Here is a 24,605-nt window from a genome sequence, read left to right as displayed (position 1 = left end):
GTGGGTAACAGTTAGTACGCTGTTCAAAACGAGACAGTCTCCTGAACTGGGGGTAGCAAAAGGTATGAAGAAAAGTAAGTAACGGTGTCCATTCAGAAACTCTGAGGTGGTGAAAAGCTGTTAAAGCAAAGAGTTCTTTTTTCAAAACTAAGAACAATAACAAAAAAGCCTATCCCAAGGCCTTCTGACCTTAACCCATTTAGACAGCAGAAGATCCAGAGCCACCTTCCCCACAAGTTCCCACTTTCTGGGGCAAAAGAATGCAGCAATTACAAAAAAGTGTCCTAAAGATGCAAATGGGGAAAAAGAGGACCGTATATATAAAAACATGAGCACAAAATGCACAGGAGACACAGGTTTAAGTTACGAAACATAGACATCTCAGAGTCAAGTTATTAGAAAATAACAAGCCAAGAAAAACAGTTGATACATTTATGTATTATGATACGTTTTGAGGTCAGCCAACAATCCTTTACTAAATAAATTAATAATAATGAAGCTGAACAACAGTAATAAGTAAAAAGCAAGAACGGCAGCAATTGAAAATTGCATAGTAAAGAATTAACTTCACCCAGAGAGAGGTCTGTCTGGCTTTGCTGGTGCCTACCTGGAGGGAATCTCTAGGTCCCTGAAATGCCCTCCCTGATAGGAGTGACTGTTTGCCTGGGGGCTTTGGCCACCAGACTGTCTCACAATGTGATTTATGATGAGGCTTTATGACAGGTGGTATCAGTTCCAATCTCTGAAGAAACTGAAGACTAAAGGTCAGCCATGCTTGTAGTACAAGATGGAGGCCCAAGAAAAACTCTGGATGCCAAAGGCTTGGATGAGCTCCCTAGTTGGCAATACTCCCATACATATCGTCCTGAGGCCAAGAAGGTAACAGGTCCCTGAAGACAATGGAAGCTTTGCATCAGGGACCTTCCCCCTTTGCCCTACGTGTCCCTTCCACTGGCTAGTTCTAACTTCTATCCTTTCACTGTAATACAACTGCAGTGCTAAGTACTGCATCTTTCTGAGTTCTATGAGTGGTTGTGGGGACCCCCAAGTTAGTGGCCAGCTGATCTGAAGTGACAGTAGCCCAAGGGGCCCCCCAAACTTGTTGCTGGTGTCTGATGTGGGCATTCTTGTGGGGACAGGTCCCTCAGACTGTACAGTTTGCCCAACTCCTTGAAGAAATCATGACCAGCAGTGTCCTTCTCCCAAATTACATGAACTGCAACCATTCTTAACTACACAGCTTTAATAGAAATTTCACAACTTTGCCAAAAGCTAAATAACCACATTTCTGTAGAATAATGAATCTGAGTTTTCAACAAAGTTAGTAAGATATGAATACTCATTTATAAATTCCAAAAATCCCCTGCCTAAAGCCAAATGAGAGAGAAGTACTGCAAGAGAATGTCTTATGAAGACTAGGGGTTCCTGCAGGAAAGGGAGACTGACTTCTCATGCCCCAGGGGATGTTCACTCAAGCAATGCACTCCATGGCCCACCCTATACCAAGCTGCGCACGAGAACGGGAGAGGGATGACTGCAGAGAAAAGGTGACAGCTACCAAGCGGCCTGCACTCCTGGAAGGATGTCAGCTTCCCATGGACCGAAGTAGGCAGCAAAGGAGTACCAGGGTTTGTACCATCCTGCCAGCATCTCACTCAAAGATGGTTGATGCCAGGCAAGGGACGCCCAGGAGCAAGAGCGGGTGGGGGATCCTGCCAGAAGTGGACACCCCAGAGGGCTGGAAGAAGTTGTATGCCATGGGGAGGTCCTCACCAGGCTTTCCAGAGAACTCAGAGGGAGCATTTGGGCAGCTGCAGCTTGTGGACAAGCATGGCCAACTGATCTTATCAACCAGCAGAGGAGACCCTGACTAGGACCTGTGAGGTGACAGAGGCCTTTCCCACTTGGCCTCTCCCTACCTGGCACTAGTGACAAACTAGAACCTGGGAGAGGCAAGGAGGGCACTGCCCCAAAGCACACCATGCACAGAGCACAATTACCCCTGCCCCACTTCGGGCCCTCCTGCCTTGCTGCTAACGGGAGACTAGAAATTCTGCACTGAAAACGAGAGATGCCTTCAGAAATGGAGCCTGACTGGGATGTTAAGAAATCTGTCCTGGAGACGGTCAAGAGCCTCTGCCACCCAGAGATTAATCTAGTCCAACTGAGCACAATGACTGGACGAAAATGAACCTTCATATCAATACCCTGTCGAAGAAAGACAAATAAAAACGACGACAAAATGTGGTTGCATGTTAGGCTGACCCAAAAAGGTTGCCAGTATTTGATCATTTTGGCCCACAAAAATGGCTATTTCATATGATTCAAACAAACAACATACGAGTATTTTCCCAATATTTTATTATGAAAATTTCTAAACATACAACAAAGCTGAAAGAATTTTACAGAGAATACACATATACTTATCACTTAGATTCTACTATTAACATTTTATTACACTGCTTACGGCATGTCTATTTATCCCTCTATATACATCCATTAATCCATTTTATATGCATAATCCATTTCAAAATAAATCGTAGACATTAGTTCACTTCCCCAAGTACTTCAGCTTTTGTATCATAAACTACAGTTCAATATCATTTTTATGTAAAATTTACATAAAACGAAATGCTCTAATTTTAAGTACACATTCCCTGAGATTTCACAAAAATATACACTGTGCAACCCAAATCCCTATCAAGACATAAAACATTAACACGATCCCTAAGCTCTCTCATGACCCCTCCCACTCACATTCCACATAACCCCAATCCCAGAGGTAGCCCCATTATATCGTTCTGCTTTTTTTCACTGTAGGTTAGTTTTGCCTGTTCTGCCATGAGTCTTATCTGTACTAGTGGTTCACTCTTTTCTGGTGCTGGGTAGTATTCCATGGTCTAAATATACCAGAGTATGTCAGAGGGTATCCATTGTCCTATTGGCAGAAACCTGGACTGTTTCCCATTTTAGACTATTACAAATAAAGCTGCCAAAAATATGCTTGCACAAGACTACTGCTAGCATATTAGAAATATATGCCTGCATTTCTCCTGGGTAAAGACCTAAGAGTGGAACTGCTGAATCACAGGGCACATGTACATTTAGGATTACAAGAAACCGCCAGACCTCTTCCCAAAGTGGTTCTACCATTTTACATACCCACCAAGAAGGGAGGACAGTTCTTTTCTTCTATGATCTTGTCAACATTTGGTGTTGTCAGTCTTTTTAATTTTAGCCATTCTGGCGAGTATGCAGTTATATCTCACTGTGCTTTAATTTGCATTCCCCTGAGGACCAATGTTTGAGTGCTTTTTCCATGTGCTCATTGACTGTTTATCTTTTTTGTGAACTGTCTGTTCAAAACTTTTGCACATCTGCCTATTTTTGTATTGCTTTTTTAAACTGAATTGCAGGAGTTTTTTATATTTCTTGGACATCTGTCCTTTAACAGATATGTGTGTTACAAAATCTTCTCCCAGGCTATGACCTTCTTATTCATTTTCTTAAAGCACCTTTTGATGGATAAAAGTTTAATTTGGATGATGTCTAATGTACTAATTTTATATATCTTTAAATATATCACCAGATTGGAAAATCTTATGTAAACCTTACGAGGTTTTCCAGTCTTCACATTCTGAAATGTGACATCTATTTCAGCACTTACACACAATCATTGGCTCTGTGACACAGTCATTGACACAAGCCCCACTACTCACTCAAACAGTGTGCCAGTGAGAAGAGAGGTCATGAAACCAAAGGCCAGTACGGCAACTAAATGTCTATCAGTGTATTAGTGGTAGGTATCACAGAGAGTAAAAGGAAGAGAAATTTTGATAATTTTAAGGAATATTTTCATTAGCTACAATGAGTCCAAAAATTTCTAAGTCAGTTATTTTCCCCTCAAATTCTACTGAATGGAATAAATCTAATTCCTCTGCCACCCAAAAGTCTTGCCAACACTTGAGCTCTTTGACTTCTTTCAAAAACTAGTTTACTTGTGTCTTAATTGGTATGTCTCCCCCCAACTTTTCATACTCACAAATTTAAATTACCAGACTATTATAATAGGAAGAAATTAAAAAGTTTCTCTTTAGTGTGATTGTCACCCAAACTACCTCATAGAATCTTTAGAAAATCACAAAAAGTAACATATTTTAGAGGGAAGGCATTTGGTTTACTTGTGAGACTTCGTGGGAGAAAATCTAATTTAGTTTTAAAAATCTTTATGTTAGAGAGACATTAAGAATTTAAAGGTGGGTTGGAAGGTCTCTTTAAAGGACATTACTGGAATAAATCAGGAAAATTTGAATACTGACTTTATACTAGGTAACAGTACTACAGCAGTGTTAAATTTCCTGAGTGTGGTAATTACATTGTGATGTTGGAGCATATCCTTGTTTTTAGGAAAAATACGCTGAAGAATTCATGGGTAAATTATCACGATTTAACTCTCAAGTGGTTCAGCAGCAAAATAAACAAGTAAGTTGGCCACCCCATGGCCGACTGGTTAAGTTCAGGCGCTCCCTTCCGATCCTGGGCCCAGACATGGCATGGCTCATCAGGCCACTCTGAGGTGGCGTCCCACATGCCACAACAAGAAGGACCCACAACTAAAATATGCAACTATGTACTGGAGGGACTTGGGGAGAAAAAGCAGACAAAAAAAAAAGGGGGAGTTGGCCCCGTGGCCGAGTGGTTAAGTTCAGGCGCTCCGCTTCAGCGGCCCAGGGTTTCACTGGTTCGGATCCTGGGTGCAGACCTGGCACCGCTCATCAGGCTATGCTGAGGTGGAGTGTCACATAGCACAACCAGAAGTATCTACAACTACAATATACAACTATGTACTGGGGGGGCTTTGGGGAGAAGAAGGAAACAAAAAGGTTGGCAACAGATGTTAGCTCAGGTGCCAACCTTAAAAATAAACAAATAAGTAAAATTGTGTGTGTGTGTCCAGAGAGTCAGAGAATACAAAGGCATCAAAATATTAACAACTGGTGAATCTAAATGAACCTTTCTTTTAACTGTCTCGAAGGTTTAAGTTTTTTCAAATTAAAAACTGGGAAAATACAGATTTCCAGGCCCATTCTGGTCCTAAAGAATCAGATACTCCAGAGGGTAAGGGCCAAGAATCAGAAATGTTAAAAGCCCCCAGGTGAATTCATGTTAGGATTCTGGATAAATAAAATTTTTTTAAAAAAGAAGCAGCTTCCAGTTTTAAGGATGCTTTTAAAGACTATGTCTCAGTGCTAAATTTAGATAACACCGTATCAGTCTTAACACTCTCCATTGTGGTTATGCAGAATAATGTTCCTGTCCTTAGGAGATACACGGGAAAGCAGTTGAGCGAGTTACACCGTCATGATGACAACAGCTTACTGTCAAAGAGTTCCAAAAGAGAGAGAGAGACAAAAGAAGGAAGGAAGACAGACAGATACACACAAAGACAGCGAATGTGCCTAATTTCTAATAACTAGTTTGTAAATCCAGGGGAATAGTACACAAGTCTTTCAACGTACGAATCTTTCTGCTGTTACACAGGTTTAAGAGCTTCCCAAAAAAGGTGTAAAAACATAAAAACAAAATTAAACTGGTTTTAAAAAAGAAGTCAACGGTCAAGTCCTAGACCCAGTAGTAATGAAAAGAACACCAGTTCAGCCTCTGGTTTCAAATTTATTAAAAACCAAAGAGAAAACTGTCTCCACCTGACGACTCTGACATGCAAGTTCTGCTCAGCTATCTCCATCTGCTTGCTGGACATTTTCTATTGGACGCTCTGAGTTTTGCCTCAAATTCACCTGGGAGAATAAACTTAACTCCTCTGCCACCTGGAAGCCGTTCAAATGCTCTGAGATGGTGACGTCCCCTAGGAAGACCCACCAGGCCAGGCCAGTCAACCCCAGGGTGTTCATCCCACCTCACATTATGTTAACATACCCTCACCCAAGGGCCTCATCCGAAAGCTCATCCTCTTCTGAGCAGTCACTGTCATTGTCCCCCTAACAGTAGCCCCCACAATGAAACCACAATTCTAGACGCAGCCCGACCAGAGTGGGATTTCCACCTCCCTCATTCTGGTGGCTAATAACACCAATGCTGAAGGGGAGTCTCCTCAGCCACACCACGCAGGCAGCTCCCTCTGACAGTGCAAGCGATTTAAAAAAACCAAACCCAAACAAAATACTAGGCCTTCTTAAAAAATATATCTACTACTTCAAGCCTCTCCCAGCTTATCCTCAACAGTGAGTTCATTTTGCAAAAATGTGCTAACTCTGTTCAAGTCCACCTTCCCAGCCAGGCCAGTCTTTGCACAGTGTCTCTTTCCCTCTGTCCCAGCTTCCCTCACAGCTTTGGGCCACACAATTTCACAACAGCGACTGGGCGGGGCTCTCCTGAGGCTGACTTCAGCCATTAAATCAGCACTCGGTGGGTACAGTTCTACCGTCAGCTGTGATTCAAACTATATCATATGACCAACGTTTGACCATCTTAGGCACAGGGGGATTTTCAGAGATGGTGTTCATACCTTGGTGAAGTCAGGAAAAATTACAAGCTTGTATCCTGACCACTTAGTCCAGAAAGCTTATCAAAATGCACAACTATTAGTTTCTTGTTTTGTTTTTTCAAATAATCTGCACTTAGCAAACCTGCACTGTCTCCTAGTGTTCATGGGTTTCTTCTCTAAATACTTAAAAATAATATTTAATTCTAGAATCTGTCTAGGATTGTGATGAGATGACGGTTTACAGCTGTCCTGAATTTACCTTTCTTTCCTTTAATAAAGTGTCTTCTAATTTTCATGATTCCCCAAAGGTTAACTCCCAAGAAAACTTTAGTTGGGGCTGTAGTTTTGAGAGTCTCGAAAAGCCACATTCATCCTCATTTCGGTCTTCCTCTCCCTACAAGTGAGCATGCACACCTCCTTCATTCCACAAATATTTACTGCTCTGCAGCCCACAGGACAGCGCCTTTCCCAAGGCAGGTGCTAGAGTTTACTGCTGTACCCCGCCCCCCCCGACCCTGTCCCCACTGAGCATGGGGCTGGAACACAGTAAGTCCCCGTGAATCTCAGTGGATAATTTACGTGGTATTCTCACAAAAATCTAAACTCTACATACAAATTATTTTTGTCCCATCTAAGTGGTAAAGCAAATCTAACACATACGAAGTATTTTAAAAACAAACCCAAACCACACAGCAGGGGAGGACAGGCTGGTCCTGGGTTAGGGTCGGAACGGCCAGGCCAGGCACAGCTAGAACCCTGTCAGCTTCACCAACTCAGCTGCCCGGCCCTACACCCCAAGCCTGTCTGTTCCTCCCAATTCTCCCCAGTTCAAAACTAAAGTGATGGCCCATGTCACCACATGTTCAGAGATGTCCCCCAACCCTACTCTCATTGACCCATTTTGCTCTAAACGCCCTCCATGACCCCTCCCCCAGCTCCGGCTTCACCAAATGCACTCCCCCTAAGCCTGGGCTGAGGTCCCCAGGCCCCCGAGGTCCTGCGCCCACACGCTGCCCTACAGTAAACACTGTTCAAATGCTGGTCTCTTGGCTATGTTCTGGAATAACCTAGTCTGCTGCTGAAGGTTCCTAGGAGTATGACCCCCAAAAGATCTGAGCAGGTAAAAAGGCTGCCGTCTCAAGCTTTATGCAAGTCACAGAGCAGCTCACATTCAGGTAGTAAGCACAGGTATGTGTCACAGGCACTGCTCTTCTGACCGGACAGGCCTTTCCTGTAGCAGTGGTTAAATATGTTTAATACTATTCTGGATAAAAGTATTGCCCTAAATAGAATATAATTCAGATCAGCAAAACAAGGTGCTTTCAGCTCTATAAGCTAATAGATTTTAAAACACAAAGTAATAATCACAGGATGGTAAATTTTAAATGGTCTCCAGAGTTTTTTCCATGCACCTGAATATTCATTTGTTCAACAAAAACCTTTTAATCCCTACCCTCTGCTACAGTGGTGAACAAGAGAGGCCACTAGTCCCACAGAAGAGAAAAAACAAAAATAAAATAAAAATTCACTTGGGTAACACTATATTAGAGTTGAAGGGGTATATGGGACAATATGGATGAAAACAATCATTTGGGAAGAATCATCATTCTTGAATTTTAAAGATATAGCATTCTAAGTTCCAAACCATTCTTTATAAATGTTAGGAGTGTTCCATTCATAGTTTTATATTTTTTAATCAAAATTGACAAACCATAGTCTTAAGGAAGAAATATACTCCCTATTCTTACAAAGGAATGTTAAAAGCCAAAACCAAAAAAAAGGGAGAAAACTTTCGCAGTATTTCAGTATTCACATAAATTATTTTATCCTACCCTTGAGTCATATTTAAAAATAAAATGAGGGGAAAACCAAAATCTTGCAAAGCAAGCAGAGCTTTTCTAAATTTACAAAATGCAGAACAAATACAATGGCTGCTTCTGCCCAAGCTTCTTCCCAATGAGAATGAACTAACTACAAATGAAGGAGTATGGGGAACGCCTCTCCCGGCTGCAGAACAGCCTCCTGCAGGCACAGCCCCAAAAGCTTACTGGGCTGCAACTACCAGCATGGTGCCTAAGCAGTACCTCTAAAGGATCTACTTACACAATTCTCCACATCAATGAAGTAGACACATTCCTAATAATTTTCCTGTTTCTGTCTTTAGCTCCAACATTTACAAACATCAGTAGGACCTTCTGATCTGTGTTCTTGCTCATAACATAAACCTAAAAAAATCCACCATAAAACACCTAATTTTTGAGCACTTATTACAGTCAAGGTTGTGCAGAAGACACAAAAACCCAGCCCCTACCCTCAACACCCTTTTGGCCTACTACAGGGAAGGAAGACCTTTACCCGTATTTGTTCATTTCGACATTTCCTGAGTACTGCCTACGTCCAGATAATCATTTAAGCACAACAGATAAAGAGAAAACAAAACATGGTGTTTACCATATCAAACACAGGGAACTCTCCCAACCCCAGTTTAGTCTGATATTTTACTGTCTAATATCATGACTGGGTCACACTTCCACCTGCTGAAGGAACTAGTAAAGGAATGAGGATGCTAGAGTAGTGATATGCAGAGGGTGCTACAGAAGCTTCTGCTTGACTGGGCGGGGCGTAGTGACAAAACGCTATCTAGGGGGAAGTGTTGAAGGGAGCGTAGGGAAGAACTGATGAAGGAGCTAAATCTTGAAGGATATACAGAAGTCACACAGGGAAAGAGAGAGTGGAGAGCCATCCTAGAAGAAGAAACAGCATGTGCAAATACAGAGACTACAGAGAGTGACTGAATATGGCTTACTAATATAAATATAAAGAGGGTGAGGCAGAGAATGGCTAGAGAGAGTAAGAGAGGCAAGATCACGAAGGGCCTCCTAGGTCACGCTAAGCGAAAACTCAAGGTCTGTGAGAAACTGGTGTCCACTAAGAGTTCCCTTAGAGAGGCCCAGGCTCCTATTCCAGCCTTTGCTTTTCTCTTCGGTAGGTGGAGGCCCAGAGGTCCATGATAGCTGTGTCTGCCAAGATTTTAAATTCTAACTGTGGTACTGGCTCATCTCCACTCACCCACCACCCTATTGGGCATCCTCCTTAGTCTCAACAAAGAAAAGGAGCTTTACTGAACTACATATTAAAGATATACCTCACAAGCTCAGTTGCTGGGTACCTTCATGTCCAAATTAGAGCAATCTCTCCAGGATTCTCGACTGTACTGGCTTTTGCAGTCATCCTAAGTCCTAACCGCTGTTTCCCCGCTAGGGGGGGTAATCAGCTTCCTGTCAGTTGGCTCCCAGTTTCATGCAACTCAGAGGCCAACCCCCACCCATCACGCAAGAGATGAGCAAACTCTTAAAGGACGTCCTCTAGTTTCTCTACAAAATGAGAGGAAATCATCTGTCAAAACTGAATGGGAAGTAGTAAGGTACTGAGCTCAAGGAGTTGAAGATTTAAATATCAGGCGTGGAAAATACGGCTAAACAACTAAGAACATACAAAAAAGACTGCAAGGCATCGTTGAGGGCCCCGCTGAATGGGGAAGCTCTTGAATGTACATAATTTATTCCAAATCAGTTTTACCTAAGCTAGTGAACAGTGCTCTACCTCCATCTTAATCTATCTTTATTCAGTCATCTTAAATGTCTCAGTGATCACAAGAGAATTCCAAAACCTGGCTTGGGGGCTTATTAACACAAACACTGCACTACCTCTAGAAGAAAAATATAAAACAAATACAAGTTGCTTATGAGCCTTGTACCTTCACATACATCAATTTCACCTTAAAAGTGTCCCACCTCCAGCCAGCCCTGATGGCCTAGGGGTTAAAGTTCAGCACCCTCTGCTTCGGCAGCCCAGGTTTGGCTCCCGGGCACAGAACCACACCACTCATCTGTCAATAGCCATGCTGTGGCAGCCGCTCACATAGAATAAGAAGATAGATGGACTTACAACCAGAATACACAACTATGTACTTGGGCTTTGGGAAGGAGAAAGGAAAAAAGAGAGAGACAGAGGAAGATTGGCAACAGACGTTAGCTCAGGGTGAATCTTTCCCAGCAAAAAAAGAAACCATGAACAAAACGAAAAGACAACCCACCAACTGGGAGAAAATATGTGGAAATCATATATCCAAAAAGGGGTTAATTTCCAAAATATATAAAGAACTCATATAACTCAAAAACAAAAAACAACCCATTCAAAAAATGGGCAGAGGATATGAACAGACATTTCTCCACAGAAGACATATGATGGCCAACAGACACATGAAAAGATGTTCAACATCGCTAATCATTAGGGAAATGCAAATTAAAACTACATGAGGTATCACCTTACACAGGTCAGAATGGCTACAATTACCAAGACAAATAATAACAAATGTTGGAGAGGATGAGGAGAAAAGGGAACCCTCATTCACTGCTGGCACAAGTGCCAACTGGTGCAGCCACTATAAAAAACAGTATGGAGATTTCTCAAAAAATTAAAAATAGAAATACCATGTGATCCAGCTATCCCACTCCTGGGTATTTATCCAAAGAACTTGAAATCAACAATTCAAAGAGATTTATGCACTCCTATGCTCACAGCAGCATTATTCACAACAGCCAAGATGTGGAAGCAATCCAAGTGCCCAGTGACTGATGAATGAATAAGAAGATGTGGTATATATATACAATGGAATACTATTCAGCCATAAAAAAGACAAAATCATACCATTTGCAACAACAGGGATAGACTTCAAGGGTACGATGTTAAGTGAAGTAAGCGAGACAGAGAAAGGCAAATACCGCATGATTTCACTCATATGTGTAAGAGAAACAAACACATGGATAAAGAGAACACATTAGCGGTTACCAGAGGGGAAGGGGGTTTAGGGATGGGCAAAGTGGATCAGGGGCACATATGTACAGTGACAGGTAAAAATTAGACTAATTGGTGGTGAGCAAGAGGCAGTATATACAGAAACTGATAATTAATAATGTATGCCTGAAATTATACAGTGTTATAAACCTTGATGATCTCAATAAAATAACTGGAAAAAAACAGAAGTATGTTAGACAGATTTTTTTTTTAAAGGTGTCGTACCTCTATAATCTTACAGAAAAAAAGTGTAACAGAAACACTGGGCTGTGTTTGGCACATAATTCTACTCATATCATCATATTAGCCACAGAGCCCATCAGTAACTGTCTTAGATCTGTGTCAGGCACTCTAGTCCTCCAGGTGTATTTACTGGTTACAACTAAATAGACCAAGTAGCTAAAACCCATAAAATAATCAAATAAATCTGAAAGTTCCGAAAAATAAGCATTATGTTTTGTTCATGGAGAGTAAGTTTAATTCTGAACAAAGTAATGTACCCAGTGCTAGTCATTAGCATTTAGGAAGGAAAGTGGGTCAATCCAACCAAACTACCAGTAAAACGGCTTACTTCTCAGATATTAGAATATCAGTTTACTTTATAAAGACTTTCCACTTTAATAAACTCAGAAAACATTTTTTGTGTCTAAAAAATAGCTATAATCTAAAGCTTAGTACTCAGTGATTTTTAAAAATAATTTTATTTTCCTACAAGGTAATAGCAGGTATACAATAGCTATATTCTGTTCACCAGAGGTCCAGCCAAAACCATAAACAACTTTTGCCAGTAAATTTGAAAATTCAAAGACAGAAATCTTTTTAATAAATGTAATGTGCCTAAGAAGAAACAAAAATCTCACTTAGCCAATCTGACTCAAGAAGAAACAGAGGCCTTAAACGGTCATATAAACATGTAAAAAGTGAAGCTGTTTGACCTCTGTCTACCCCACACTGCCCCATGGGGGTAAATGACTAAACGACAAAAAGGTTCAAATGAGTCCTACCAAATAACTAATCCTATAAGGCTATTCCAAAGAACAGAAAGAGAGGAAACACTGCTAAATTCATTTGTGTGGTTAGAATAACCTTGATGACAAAACCAGCAATGAAAATTAAGGGTCAATTTTACTTACGGATATATTAACAAACCTAATTAAGTCATATTGAAAAATACACATCATCACAGGTTGGATTTTTCCCAGAAACGTAACAGTGACTAATTAGAACATCTATTATTATAATTTACCAATTAAAATATGGAAAGTGAAAAATTATATATATATATATATATATATATATATATATCTCTCAATAGACACAGAAGAAAGTCAGTACTAATCATAATTCCTAGTAAAGGGAGGAAAGGAAGAAGGGGGATGGAAGAGAAGGGGAGGAAGATTTAACAATCAAAATATCAATAAATATAATTTACCATATTAACAATATAAAAGAGAAGTCACATGATCATTTCAATTAGAGAAAAAAATATTTGACAGAATTCTCAATCTAGAAATACAAAGGAATTCCCCTAATCTGATAAAAAGCATCTACAAAACACCTAGAGTTAATATTATACTTAATGGTGAAATGCCAAACACTTAGCCACTACCATCAGGAAGAAAGCCAGAATGTCTACTCTCATCACTTCTGTTCGACACTGTATTGGAGGTCCTAGATAGTGCAGCAAGGGAAGAAAAGAAAGAAAAGATACACAGACTGGAAAAGAAACAAAACTGTCTCTATTTGCAGGTGGCATGATATTCACATAGAAAATCCCAAGGAATCTTTCTAAAAAACTGAATTTCCCAAGTCATGTGATAGAAGGTACAAATATCAGCTCTATGTCTAGATACTAGCAAGAAATAATAGGAAAATTAAATTTTTTTAAATACCATATATAATAGCGTCAAAAAGCATAAAATATTCAGAAAAATGTTTAACAAAAAAAGCGTAAGAAAAAACCAAAAACTACAAAACAAGGCAGAAAGAAACTAAAGACCTAAATAAATGAAGAGCTATACCCCTGCTACAGATTGGAAGACTCAATATCAGTAAGATATCAATTCACCCAAACTTGATCTATATATTCAATGAATTCTAATCATAAACCCTAGCAAGCTTTATTCTGTAGAAACTAACAAGCTGATTCTAAAATGTACGTGGGTATACAAAGGGCCTCAAATATCCAGAGCTATCGTAAAAGGTACAAAGTTAGAAGAATTACACTACCTGATGTGAACACTTACTATATAGCTAGAGTAATCAAGACTGTGTGGTAAAAGCATAAGAAGAGAGAACAGCAACAACAAAAAAAACCAGAAGAGGCCAGAAATAGACCTATAATTATATCGCCTTTTGCTTTTTGACTAAGGCACCAAAAGCAATCCAATGATGAAAGCAAAGTCTTTCCAACAAATGGCACCAGAACAACTGGATATGCACATGAAAAAACATAACACTTACCCAAAATTGATTTGAGATGGATCAGAGACCTAAACATAAAAACTAAAACTATAAAACTCCTAGAAGAAAACACAAGAGGACTGCTTTGTGACTTGGGGATCGTAAAAGTTTCTTAGACAAGATACAGAAAGCAAAAACCATAAAAAAAAAATTAAGTAAACATCAACATTAAAAATATTCAAAGGATACTATTAAGAAAATGAAGAAGTAAGCTACAGACCCCAAGAAACATTTGCAATACATACATCTGAAAAGAACTTCTATCCAGAATATACAAGAATTACAGTTCCATAACAGACAAAAAGGCAATTAAAAATGGGCAAAAGAACTAAACAGAAACTTCACAAAGGAAGATACTGCATATGGCCAATAAGCACAAGAAAAAGTGCATGATATCATTAGTCATCAGCAAAGTGTAAATTTTTCTATTTTAATTATTTTATTAATGTCACACCGATTTGTAACATTGTGTAAATTTCAGGTATATATTATTATATTTCAGCCTCTGTATAGACTGCATCATGAACACCACCAAGTCTAGTTTTTATCCATCACCATACCTATGTGCCCCTTTACCCCTTTCACCCTCCCCCCATCCCCTTCCCCTCTGGTTAATCATCAATCTGTTCTCTTCATCTATATGTATATGTTTGTTTATCTACGGAAGTATAATTTTAAAATACAATGAGAAGCTACCAAACAGCCACCAGAGTGGCTAAAGTTGAGAAGACTGACAACACCAAATGCTGGTACAGATACAGAACAACTAGAATTCCCACACACTGTTGGTGGGAGTGTGAAATATATACTTACAACCACTCTGGAAAACAGTTTGGCAAGTTTTTTAATAAAACTAAACAAACACCTACCCCATAACCCAGTAATTCGTCTCCTAGGTATGTGCCCAAGAGAAATTAAGACATATGCCCACCCCCCCAAAAAAACCTTCTAAAATATTACAATATTTATAGAATTTTCTTCATAATAATCCAAAACTAGGAATAGCGTAAGTGACCATCAATAAAAGAATAGAAAAACACATCGTGCTTTAGTCATTCAATGGACCACTTGGCAATACAAAGGAACAAGGTACTCATACATGCAACATGGATGAACTTCGAAAACAAGCTGTGTCAAAGAAGCCTTCCAGAAAAAATACTTACAAAATCAATTTCTAGAACAAGTAATACCAATCCACAGTAAGAATATTTAGTACAATAGTTGCCTCTGATGGCAGAGGTAGTGGCAAGGAAGGGGACTGAGGGAATTTTCTGGAGTAATGGAAATGTTCTCTACCTTAATTGCCTGTTGAGTTACACAGATGTATACATTTATAAAGACTCCTCAAATCATACACTAAGATTTGTGCAATTTACTGTATGAAAATATTAACTGGGGGTGGGGGCGAACATAAACAAATGTTGAGCTCTAATGACAGGCACATGTAAGTGTTGAGGAATGAGGTATACTGATGTCTACAACTTACTTTGAAATGCACAAAAGAGTAAGACTAATTAATGCATGTGATATGAAGCAAGTTTATTAAATGTTAACCACTGTAAAATCTAAGTGGTGGGGTTCTTACACAATTCTTTTAACTTGGGTGTCTATTTTTAAATTGTCATAACAAAATGTTAATTTAAAAAATATAAAGTACCTACACTCAAACTAATAAAAGATGTACATGACTTTTGTGTCAATTTATAAAAATTTACACAAAATTTTATAATTTTATAAAAATTAGTTATGAGATTTAAATAAATAGGAAATTCTGCTACATTCATATATAGGAAGACTAAATACTAAAAACGTGTATTTGTCCAAATTGTTCTATAAATTCAATACAATCCCAGTCAAAATCCTGAAATATTTTTCATGAAACTTTCCTGATAAGCAGCTTCTAAAATGTAAAGACACGGGTAAGGAAAGCTCCAAAAACAGTGAGGACAATGGTGAGGACAGGGCAGAGGGACTTGCCCTAATAGACATGTGACAGAGAGCAACTCAGTGAGTATTGTTCCTACTCACCAGGAAGAAAGAGAGCCACACGTATTTACACACAATAGGTAATACCGCAGATTAGTTAGCGTAGAAAGAAGACAACTCAACTAATAGTACAGGAAATTTTCATTATCCATTTTTTTAAAATATTGAATTAGATCCCTACTCACAATATATACAATAAAAGCTCCACCCGGTGGTTTAGACATCTAAATGTGAAAAGGCAAAATTTAAGATATTTTAGAAGAAAAGAGAGAATGTTTTATGATCTTTATGTTAGGAAGGATGTCTTAAATAAAGCACAAAAGCACAAACCATTAAGTGGAAAATAGAAAAATTCTACGGTTAATATATTACAATTCTATTCAACAAAATATACTACAGAAAACAATGACGTGAATATACACAAACTGGGAGAAATCCTTTACCACACAAACAATCAAAAGGTTCAAGATATAGAAATTCTACAAATCAAAACTAAAAATAGAAAACAAAAAACACGAGAAAAATATTTGGCAAAACACACGAACAAGCAAATAACAGAAAATGAAACAACGAGCAATTCTCACTAGTAATCTCACTGAAGATCAGGAAAACGCAAATTCAAACCACAAAGCACTACTTCACACCCACGAAACTTGCAAATATTAAACCTTACCAAGTGTTGGCAATGTGGTCGCAGCAGAGAGGAGCTGCACTCATTGTGGGTGGGAGTGTGAACTGATACCACCACTTTGGGGTAAAAAAAAAATGGCACTCCAGTAAAGTTTAAGATGCGTATTTGCTCTGACCCAACAATTTCAATCATAAATTATGCTCTGGAAAAACTCTTAGACATGATAGATAGGTACAGGAGTGTTCAGGGCAGCAGTGTCTGAAGGAAGAAAAAATAAAGTGGTCTTCAACAGCAAGAGGCTAAACAAAAAGGGGCACATTCACACAGCAAAGAACTATATAAATGAAAATAAAGGGCCAGAATTTGGTGGAATCACAAACAAATGGTGTCAAACTAGTATGCCAAGTATGAGCCTACTCACAAAACTTTTAAGATTACATATATGTTTACATGAATGAATATGAAATACATAATATGCAACATAATACTATACAATATATTATCTGTGTATATATATTATATATTACAAAGAAACACATGAGAATGATTATTACAAAATGTGTAAGAGGGGATGTGAAGGGATAACACAGGAGAGGAGAAACCAAGAATCTTGGAAACATTTTATTTTTTCACCTGTATGATGGACACACGGGCATTCACTGCATTACGCTTTATATAGTTATAGTCTTCAATACGCAATATTTCAAATGGAGTTTTAAAGAACACCACATATTGTATTCTAGAAGTTAGAGAGATGGCTCAGTGTCAAAAAGCATGAAATAATTTATAAAACTCAGCAAATGACAAGCATCCTATTCAAAATGATGCGATTCAAAGAATGGAAAAGTTAAAAAGCCAGATATTCTTTCAACAAACATTTGCAATACAGATTTTTATTTTCATGTAAGAAAAGAAAATTAACTGCTCCTAAATAAAATTTACATGTGAACCTAAGACCAAAAAGGCTTTCCAACATACCGTTTCAGGAAAACTGAGATTAAAACCAGAGTGTGAAAGATGGGGGGTGCAGGGGAGTGACTGTGTGTATTAGTGGTATAATAAACAAGAAACAGAAGTTAGAGACAGACAAATCAACACAACAGCAGTGAGTCTGCACTATGGAATGGCAGAAAAGGTCAAACTTCTATAAAATATGAGAAAAGGTAGTTACACAATATTAGTTATGAAATAAAATTATTTTATCAAACAATATTCTCTCACTTTAAAAATTAAGACTGATGCTTGCTGGCTTCCATTCAGAATGAGTCACTGGGTTACGTCAGCAGGCACACATGTGGAAGAGAAGTGACGGCATTTCTCAAAGTAAAGCAACAGTGGTTTCTACTCTGCTCTAAGTAAGTGGACACCCCTCCACCACCACTCCCGGCCCCATTTAATTCACTACCCTCTCCACGTTAGGGCACAGAGGGCACCTATGGCAGATGATGACAGTCATACTACAGCCAGAACGACCGAGCAAGCCACCTGAATCTCACAGGGGGCCAAGGAACAGCCCGGATCCTTCAAAGGATCTTATGTGACTACTCTTTAAAAGATTTATTCAGGGGCTGGCCCCGTGGCCGAGTGGTTAAGTTCGCGTGCTCCGCTGCAGGCGGCCCAGTGTTTCGTTAGTTCGAATCCTGGGCGCGGACATGGCACTGCTCATCAAACCACGCTGAGGCAGCGTCCCACATGCCACAACTACAAGGACCCACAACGAAGAATACACAACTATGTACCGGGGGACTTTGGGGAGAAAAAGGAAAAAATAAAATCTTTAAAAAAATAAAAAAAAATAAAAAAAAATAAAAAAAAAAGATTTATTCACCAAATGAACTCAAAATTTCCTCTATTAGGTTATCTGTAGTAAATTTGTCCTTAGGTGTCAGCAATCTGATCAGAACCAAATTACATTCAGGGACTAGCCATTAAAAGATAACCACATCAGCCAAAGGTAACCAAGATACATCCCTGAAAAACAAATATCCAATGCAGACCAAACGCATGAAGCGCTTTCATTTCAGGTAAATAAAGCAAGAAAAATTTTTAAAAATTAATGACAACTAGGGGCTGGCCCCGTGGCCGAGTGGTTAAGTTCGCGCGCTCCACTGCAGGCGGCCCAGTGTTTCGTCGGTTCGAATCCTGGGCGCGGACATGGCACTGCTCGTCAGACCACGCTGAGGCAGCGTCCCACATGCCACAACTAGAGGAACCCACAACGAAGAATACACAACTATGCACCGGGGGGCTTTGGGGAGAAAAAAAAAAAAAAAAAAAAACTAAAAAAAAAAAAAGATTTAAAAAAAAAAAAATTAATGACAACTAACAAGAAAATACCATCCTGGTTCCCAGCACCACCAGAAGAAAGGTAAAAGGTGAAAGCACTGGACTCCAGAACATACCCCTACCGGGGCACTTAGGGAAGCAGAGAAGGAAGAAATGAATGCCCTAATCGAGAGTCCTCTACTAGAAATGGCCAGAACTGCAGACTGAACCGGACACGTGTCCACCCAGATAGACTTACGCTCATGCACGCAGCACCGAGCAGACACGAGGCAGGAGACACTGAAACATATAAGTGAGCCGAGCATCCCCATGTCTCCTGAGAGATGGCTGAGGCTTGCCCCAGAGATTTGGGTAAGCTGTAGACGGGTTCTATGTACACAGAGGTTTTAAGGGAAGTTAATTAAAAAAAAGTTTTTTTATCTTGGTAGAGAACTAAGCCAAACCACTGAGAGGTGGCAGAAGCAGCCAAGACAAAACTAAGTTGCACATTTTCATGATATTAAACCAGTATCCTGGAAGACCATCAAAAAACTAAAATGTATCTGAGAAAACAATGTTACCAGACCTCAGAGGGATGAGAGGGTCAATCAGCAAGTCAAGGTTGATGGGTAAAGGGATACTTACACCTCCCAGGTAGACAGAAATGTGTCAAGTGGTACTCTAAGCCAGAGTAGAAACATAACCTCCAGAACATCCATTTTCCTTAAAACACAGATGCTACAGAATATTAAAAAAAAAAGTGATTGTTTTCACAATGCATCATCAAAAACTTTCAAGCATGCAATGGCCCGCTTAGCTCTACGCCTTTATATTCTCCAAAGTCTTGTACTTACCCTTACCTTTAGATGTAATTTAATGAAAACCTCTGAGAAACACGAAGGCATGTAAAATTGGTTTTAGGGCTATCACAACTCTGAAAGAAAAGCAGAGCATAATTGTTCCCATTTGAAGAGCCTAGCATTAGGGGTTTTGAATTACTTGCCACATGATTCTTAAATGGATATGAATCCAAGTCATCAGTCTCTCCCAAACTACACTGCCTTTCTAGAGAAAAAAGATTTGTCCTATTGGAACCAGAGAGCTCAGGGGTTAAATTTCCAAGACGAACTAAAAATAGGCAGGAGAGCCCACAAGAGCTTTCAACTCTGTTACTCCAAGTTACTCTGCTGGTAATTAGCTGAAAATGAAAACCTCTCATTTTCTAATAATCTCTCCGACACACATGACATTAAAGCAAAACTAAAATATAGGTCTTTTCTTTTACTTCCTATGCTCGACACAGGTTAATAAGCTTGGCCTTTTGAAAATGTGTTCAAGAATTCCCTCAAAACATCTTTCAGTACTTGGTTTTATATGATCTGGCCAGGCTGCACAAAATGCTGTTCAACTGAAGAAGAACAGCACACAGTTCTTATAGTGGAAGAATGAAGGCCTTCCTGCCTTTTCACCCCACAATGACAAGGGAGGATTAAGCAACTGGCCCTAACTGATAGTCTCTGGCGAAAGAAAGAAAATTTCACTAAGGCCTCTTCATTCAAGGGAGAGAGAATGCAATCAGCAGCGTACTGTACCCCTTGGCTACCTAGGAGTCCAAGAGACACTGAAAAGTAGCATGCAAGAAAGAAAAATCCTAAATGATTAATACCCATCAAATGAACTTGCGAATGCGTAAATTTTACAAATAGTACACGAATGCATTTAAATCTAAATAAGACAAGGCTACAAAAAAAAAGCTGCTAGGGACAAACTCTTACTAAACTTCAAAATCTGCTGTTAGAGACTTTGAGAGAATTAAACAGCAGTGGCTAAGAGTTTTTAAGCAGTCGCCCATCATAGTTTTGAGTAGGTACAGCAATAACCAAATAAAACAATTGGTGTTATATAATCTGAAGCTTCAAATGGAAGGAAGAAAAAGTGTTCTACAGTGACACCTACTGGTAAAGAGGAACGTAGTAGCAGGACACTATTACACAAAATAGTCAGATGTTTACACCCCTGGAGCATGCTAGAAGCTACAGAGAAAGACTGAATGATACTCGCAAAGGGAAAAGCGAAACAAACAAAAACATTACACATACCAGTGGCTGTGTACTACAAAATAAGCCCAAAGGACATCACAATCCTTCTTAACCAAAGATTCTCAAATCAATAAATCTGAAAGAGGTTTCCCCTGGTCCAAATTGGCTACGCAGGTCAAATTTTTAAACGCAAGTTAAAAGTAAGCTGTCCAATGTACTTATGATTCTATTTTACAGAACAAAACCGAAAAAGGTAAAATTGAGCTCTGTAGGAAACCAGACATTTTATCATTTTTCAATTTTAATTGAAGAGTTATATGAAGAGCAGTCACATAGATTTGAAAATCAAAGTTTTACATAAATCCCCAAAGTTCCAGTTTGCAAACATCACTTTTCAACATCATGACCACCAAGGCAAACAGAAGGCCAGATAATCACCTTTTCCCTGAAATGCAAGCTTCAAAGGACAGGGTCCATTTTCTGCCATACTTTTATACAAAAGTTTAAGAAATAATAAGGTTAATGTGACCAACGTCATCATCAAAGATGATGGAGAATTTAATTGGTGATATGACGAAAGCACACTTTTCCTAAATAACTAGTTGTCGCATGGCACAGAGAGATCCAGAAGGAAACTTAAGAGGCAATCTACTTCAACTCCAAGATTCCATTAAAATCTTACAAATTAGAGAACCCAAAATTCAAGTATTGTGGTATAATGAATAACAGAAAACATGGGTTCTAGTCTTGGATCTTCCATTAACTAGTTGGTTTTCCAAGAACTACACAATCTTTAATGAACTAGACAATCTTTCTGGGCAATAATTCCCTCATCTACAAGATTAGAGGGAATTGAATGGGCCTCCCAGTAAGGCCACTGCTAAAATGTCTTCAGTTTCTATGATTTCCCCAGCGATGGGAATGGTTTGGACATCAATGTCTATACCTCAATGACACTGCAACAAAAGAGAATTTGGTTTTATCTTTTAGCTCTATCCTGCTATAAGAAAACCATATAAACAGAATCGCACATTCACCCTGCAGTCTAACTTGTTTGTGACTGAAAGAATCCTTTTTCCATCTCCAGTGCCTTGCACCTGGCACACAGTCAGAACTCAATATTTACTGAAAAAAATGGCTGCGGAAAAAGATTGCTCATTACGTAACATGCAAGACTGCAATACCAACTCTTTAAATTGTTTTTTTGTAAAACAGATACTTTTCTCTTTTACAAACTATGTCTGTTTCATGATAATTACAGAATCAGTGTATAAAATGCTTAAAAGGCTGTAGATCTTCAAACATGGACAGAGCTTGCTCTAAAATGCCTGAATATGAAAGTCAGAAAACGTTAATTTAGGTCATAACATTTCCTGAATTTATTACCTACCTGTTAAAACTAGTTCAGTTACTGAACCAGTAGGGGTGGGAACACAACACACATTCCCCAATACTAATTTTTACCAATAACAGGCCATATAAAGCGACTTCCTCAGACATAATTAGTCCTCTCTACTCATGAGCCCAAAGGATAAAATGGAACAAAGTTGTGCTTTATTTGTAAATAGTGCAGAAAACTTTAAAAAACAATTAATATTAAAGTCTTGTTCAGCAGCTTTCTCTGCTTGGAACTTCAGTGGCACAATGCGCTCTTGACATTCAGAAGCTTTAAAAAGTGTAGCTAGAGCCGCCTCTGACAGTTCATCTGTGCGTCAGCCTGTTCAAGTAACTGACTGGCATTTAAGGACAAGGGACAAAAGAACACACACAAACTTTTACTTATGTCAAAGGTGAAATGATACGCGTGCTTTGAATTTCACACTGTATGTATCTTTTTCCACTGGCAATACAAATATTAGTTCTTAGAACGTACATTTGTGCAGTTACTTCAATTGCACTACTTTTACCATTTAAATTTATTCATTCATTCACTGATCAAATATATATTGAGCACTTAGTAAGGGCCAGGACCATTAATGAACACGAGGAGGGAGTAAGACAGGAAGACAACACAAACGAAAATAATTTCAGGTAGTGATAAAGGCTGTAAAAAAACAGTTCTTTGAAGTATGACTACAGTTATCTGATTTATTTTCCTGATATACATGAATATACTACATGTAGACCTCAGGAAACAAAAAGAGTCTAAATCATTTCAAAAAGGAAAGTTCACAGTTCACATTCAATACACATGTGTCTTGCAGTCTCAATATCTTAAATATGAGTCAAAGGAAGTATAAAAGAAACCGAGAACCGCTGAAATGGGAGATGAAACAGATTTAAAACATCTGTTCTCCGTCTTTGCTGGGTAAGCACATGGAGGAGAAAGGTGAATAGCCAATAGATTTTTTAAAAAGAAAAAACAAAGGGAAAAAAACAGACAAGCTCGCCCAGTATTCTAAGGTATTCTGTGATACTTTAAAGGTAACTACAACGCCCTTTAAGAAAGCTACATATAGTCAAAAAGACTTAAAACCATTTCCAAGAATATTCAAGTCACTCCCCCTACAGCCCCCCGCACACATTCGCCCACCCCCCCACCCCCCCGAGTATTATCCTTTGAGTTGCTCCTCAAAGCTGAGGGTTTGGCAGGAACTTATTTTCTCTGACTTTGGCTCATTTCCAAATTCACCAAAACATGCAAAGCAAAGGTAAATTGCTTCTCTTACTCTATCTTCAAATCCACGGTAAGCCGGGAAAGAGCAGATCAATAACCTCCATCTAGGCTGCGCCCTGCAGGGGAGGGATCAGCCGGGAAGCGGCTCCCCGGGGCGACCCACCCAAGCCCGCGGACCCGCGCCACCCGGCCCCTCCAGCCCGCCCGCCAGGCCCACCGAGCGCGGCCTCAGGCCCCGCGCCAAAAGGAGAGGCACCGCGGAGGATGGGAGACGCGCGGCGGGAGCGGGAGAGATGCAGCCCCAGCGCCCGCCGCCCGGGCCGCACCCCTACGGCCGGTCCCGGCCCCCCAGACCCCCGCCCTGGAGCGCCTCTGACCTCTCCGTGCCCCGGGGCTGCTGCTGCCGCCGCTGGTGCCAGCGCTCGGACTGCCGGAGCCGCTGCTGCTGCTGTTGCCGCCGCCGCCCTTGGCATTCTTGCGTGGGGCCATTGCGCTCACCGCTGGAGCAGGCGAGGGGTGTGGGGCCCCGCCGGGCGCGGGGACACTGGGGGCGCGGGGACACCGACGGCGGCGAGCGCTGCGGCGGGTGCGGGCCGCGGCTCCTGCTGCAGCGCCTGTGCCTCGGTACCGCCCGCCGCGCCTCCGAGGACTTTCACCCGCGTGCCGGCTGCGCGCGCCCGGCCCCCGCGTGCGCCGAACCTGCGACTCCCCCCCGAGGCGAGAGCGCGCGGCTGGCCAGCCCCCTCGGCCACGCCCCTTCCCTGCTGAGCCCCGCCTCCTCCCCGCCCGGAAGGCTGAGTGACGGGGATTGTAGCCAATCACAAAGGCTTCTAGGAGGGGGCCGAACCCTGCCGCGCTTCCCTGCCCCCTGCAGCTTTGGAGGTGTTCTGGCGCGACGCAGTCGCCTGTGAGCGCGAGCAGCTTTCGACTTTCCAGTCTGTCCTGATCCTTTGGAACGTGGCAAACGTGGAAGCCGAGATGGCTCTCGCGAGCATTGGCAGACCCCGCACGATCGGAATGGGGCGGGGCGCGGGGGCGGGGCCGGTGGACACGTGGGCGGTGTCCGGGCGGAGCGTGCCGCCTCCTGCCCTTTCCCTGGGAATTGTGTTCACGTCCCAGTTCTGTGCACGTACAGACGCCGAGCAATGCAGTTCCGCTTCTTGCGAAAGAGATGTGGTTCTTGTCAGTATTAATATTAAGACATTTCTGAAATGGTGATATTAGGGGTAGTTCAGTGCTTAA

At 40.5% G+C, this 24,605-nt stretch overlaps 1 protein-coding gene across 10 annotated transcripts in view; it reads right to left on the bottom strand.

The window, feature by feature from the left end:
- The window catches only part of ASPH (aspartate beta-hydroxylase), a 208,930-nt gene extending 184,800 nt beyond the window's left edge, over positions 1-24,130 (bottom strand). For 3 of the 10 annotated variants that reach the window (XM_070221503.1, XM_070221506.1, XM_070221507.1), the window contains exon 1: positions 23,741-24,123. In XM_070221503.1, coding sequence (XP_070077604.1) covers positions 23,741-23,852 — 112 coding nt within the window. In that variant the 5' untranslated portion in view covers positions 23,853-24,123. Of the gene's footprint in view, positions 1-23,740 lie in introns of all 10 variants that reach the window. The other 7 variants (XM_070221500.1, XM_070221502.1, XM_070221504.1 and 4 more) reach the window with 4 other exon arrangements.
- Between the last annotated feature and the right edge of the window lie 475 nt (positions 24,131-24,605).

Source organism: Equus caballus, chromosome 9 (assembly GCF_041296265.1).
Source record: "Equus caballus isolate H_3958 breed thoroughbred chromosome 9, TB-T2T, whole genome shotgun sequence".
Lineage (NCBI taxonomy): Eukaryota > Metazoa > Chordata > Mammalia > Perissodactyla > Equidae > Equus > Equus caballus.
The sequence above is the reverse complement of the archived record's forward strand: the minus strand, read 5'-3'. Positions and strand labels throughout refer to the sequence as shown.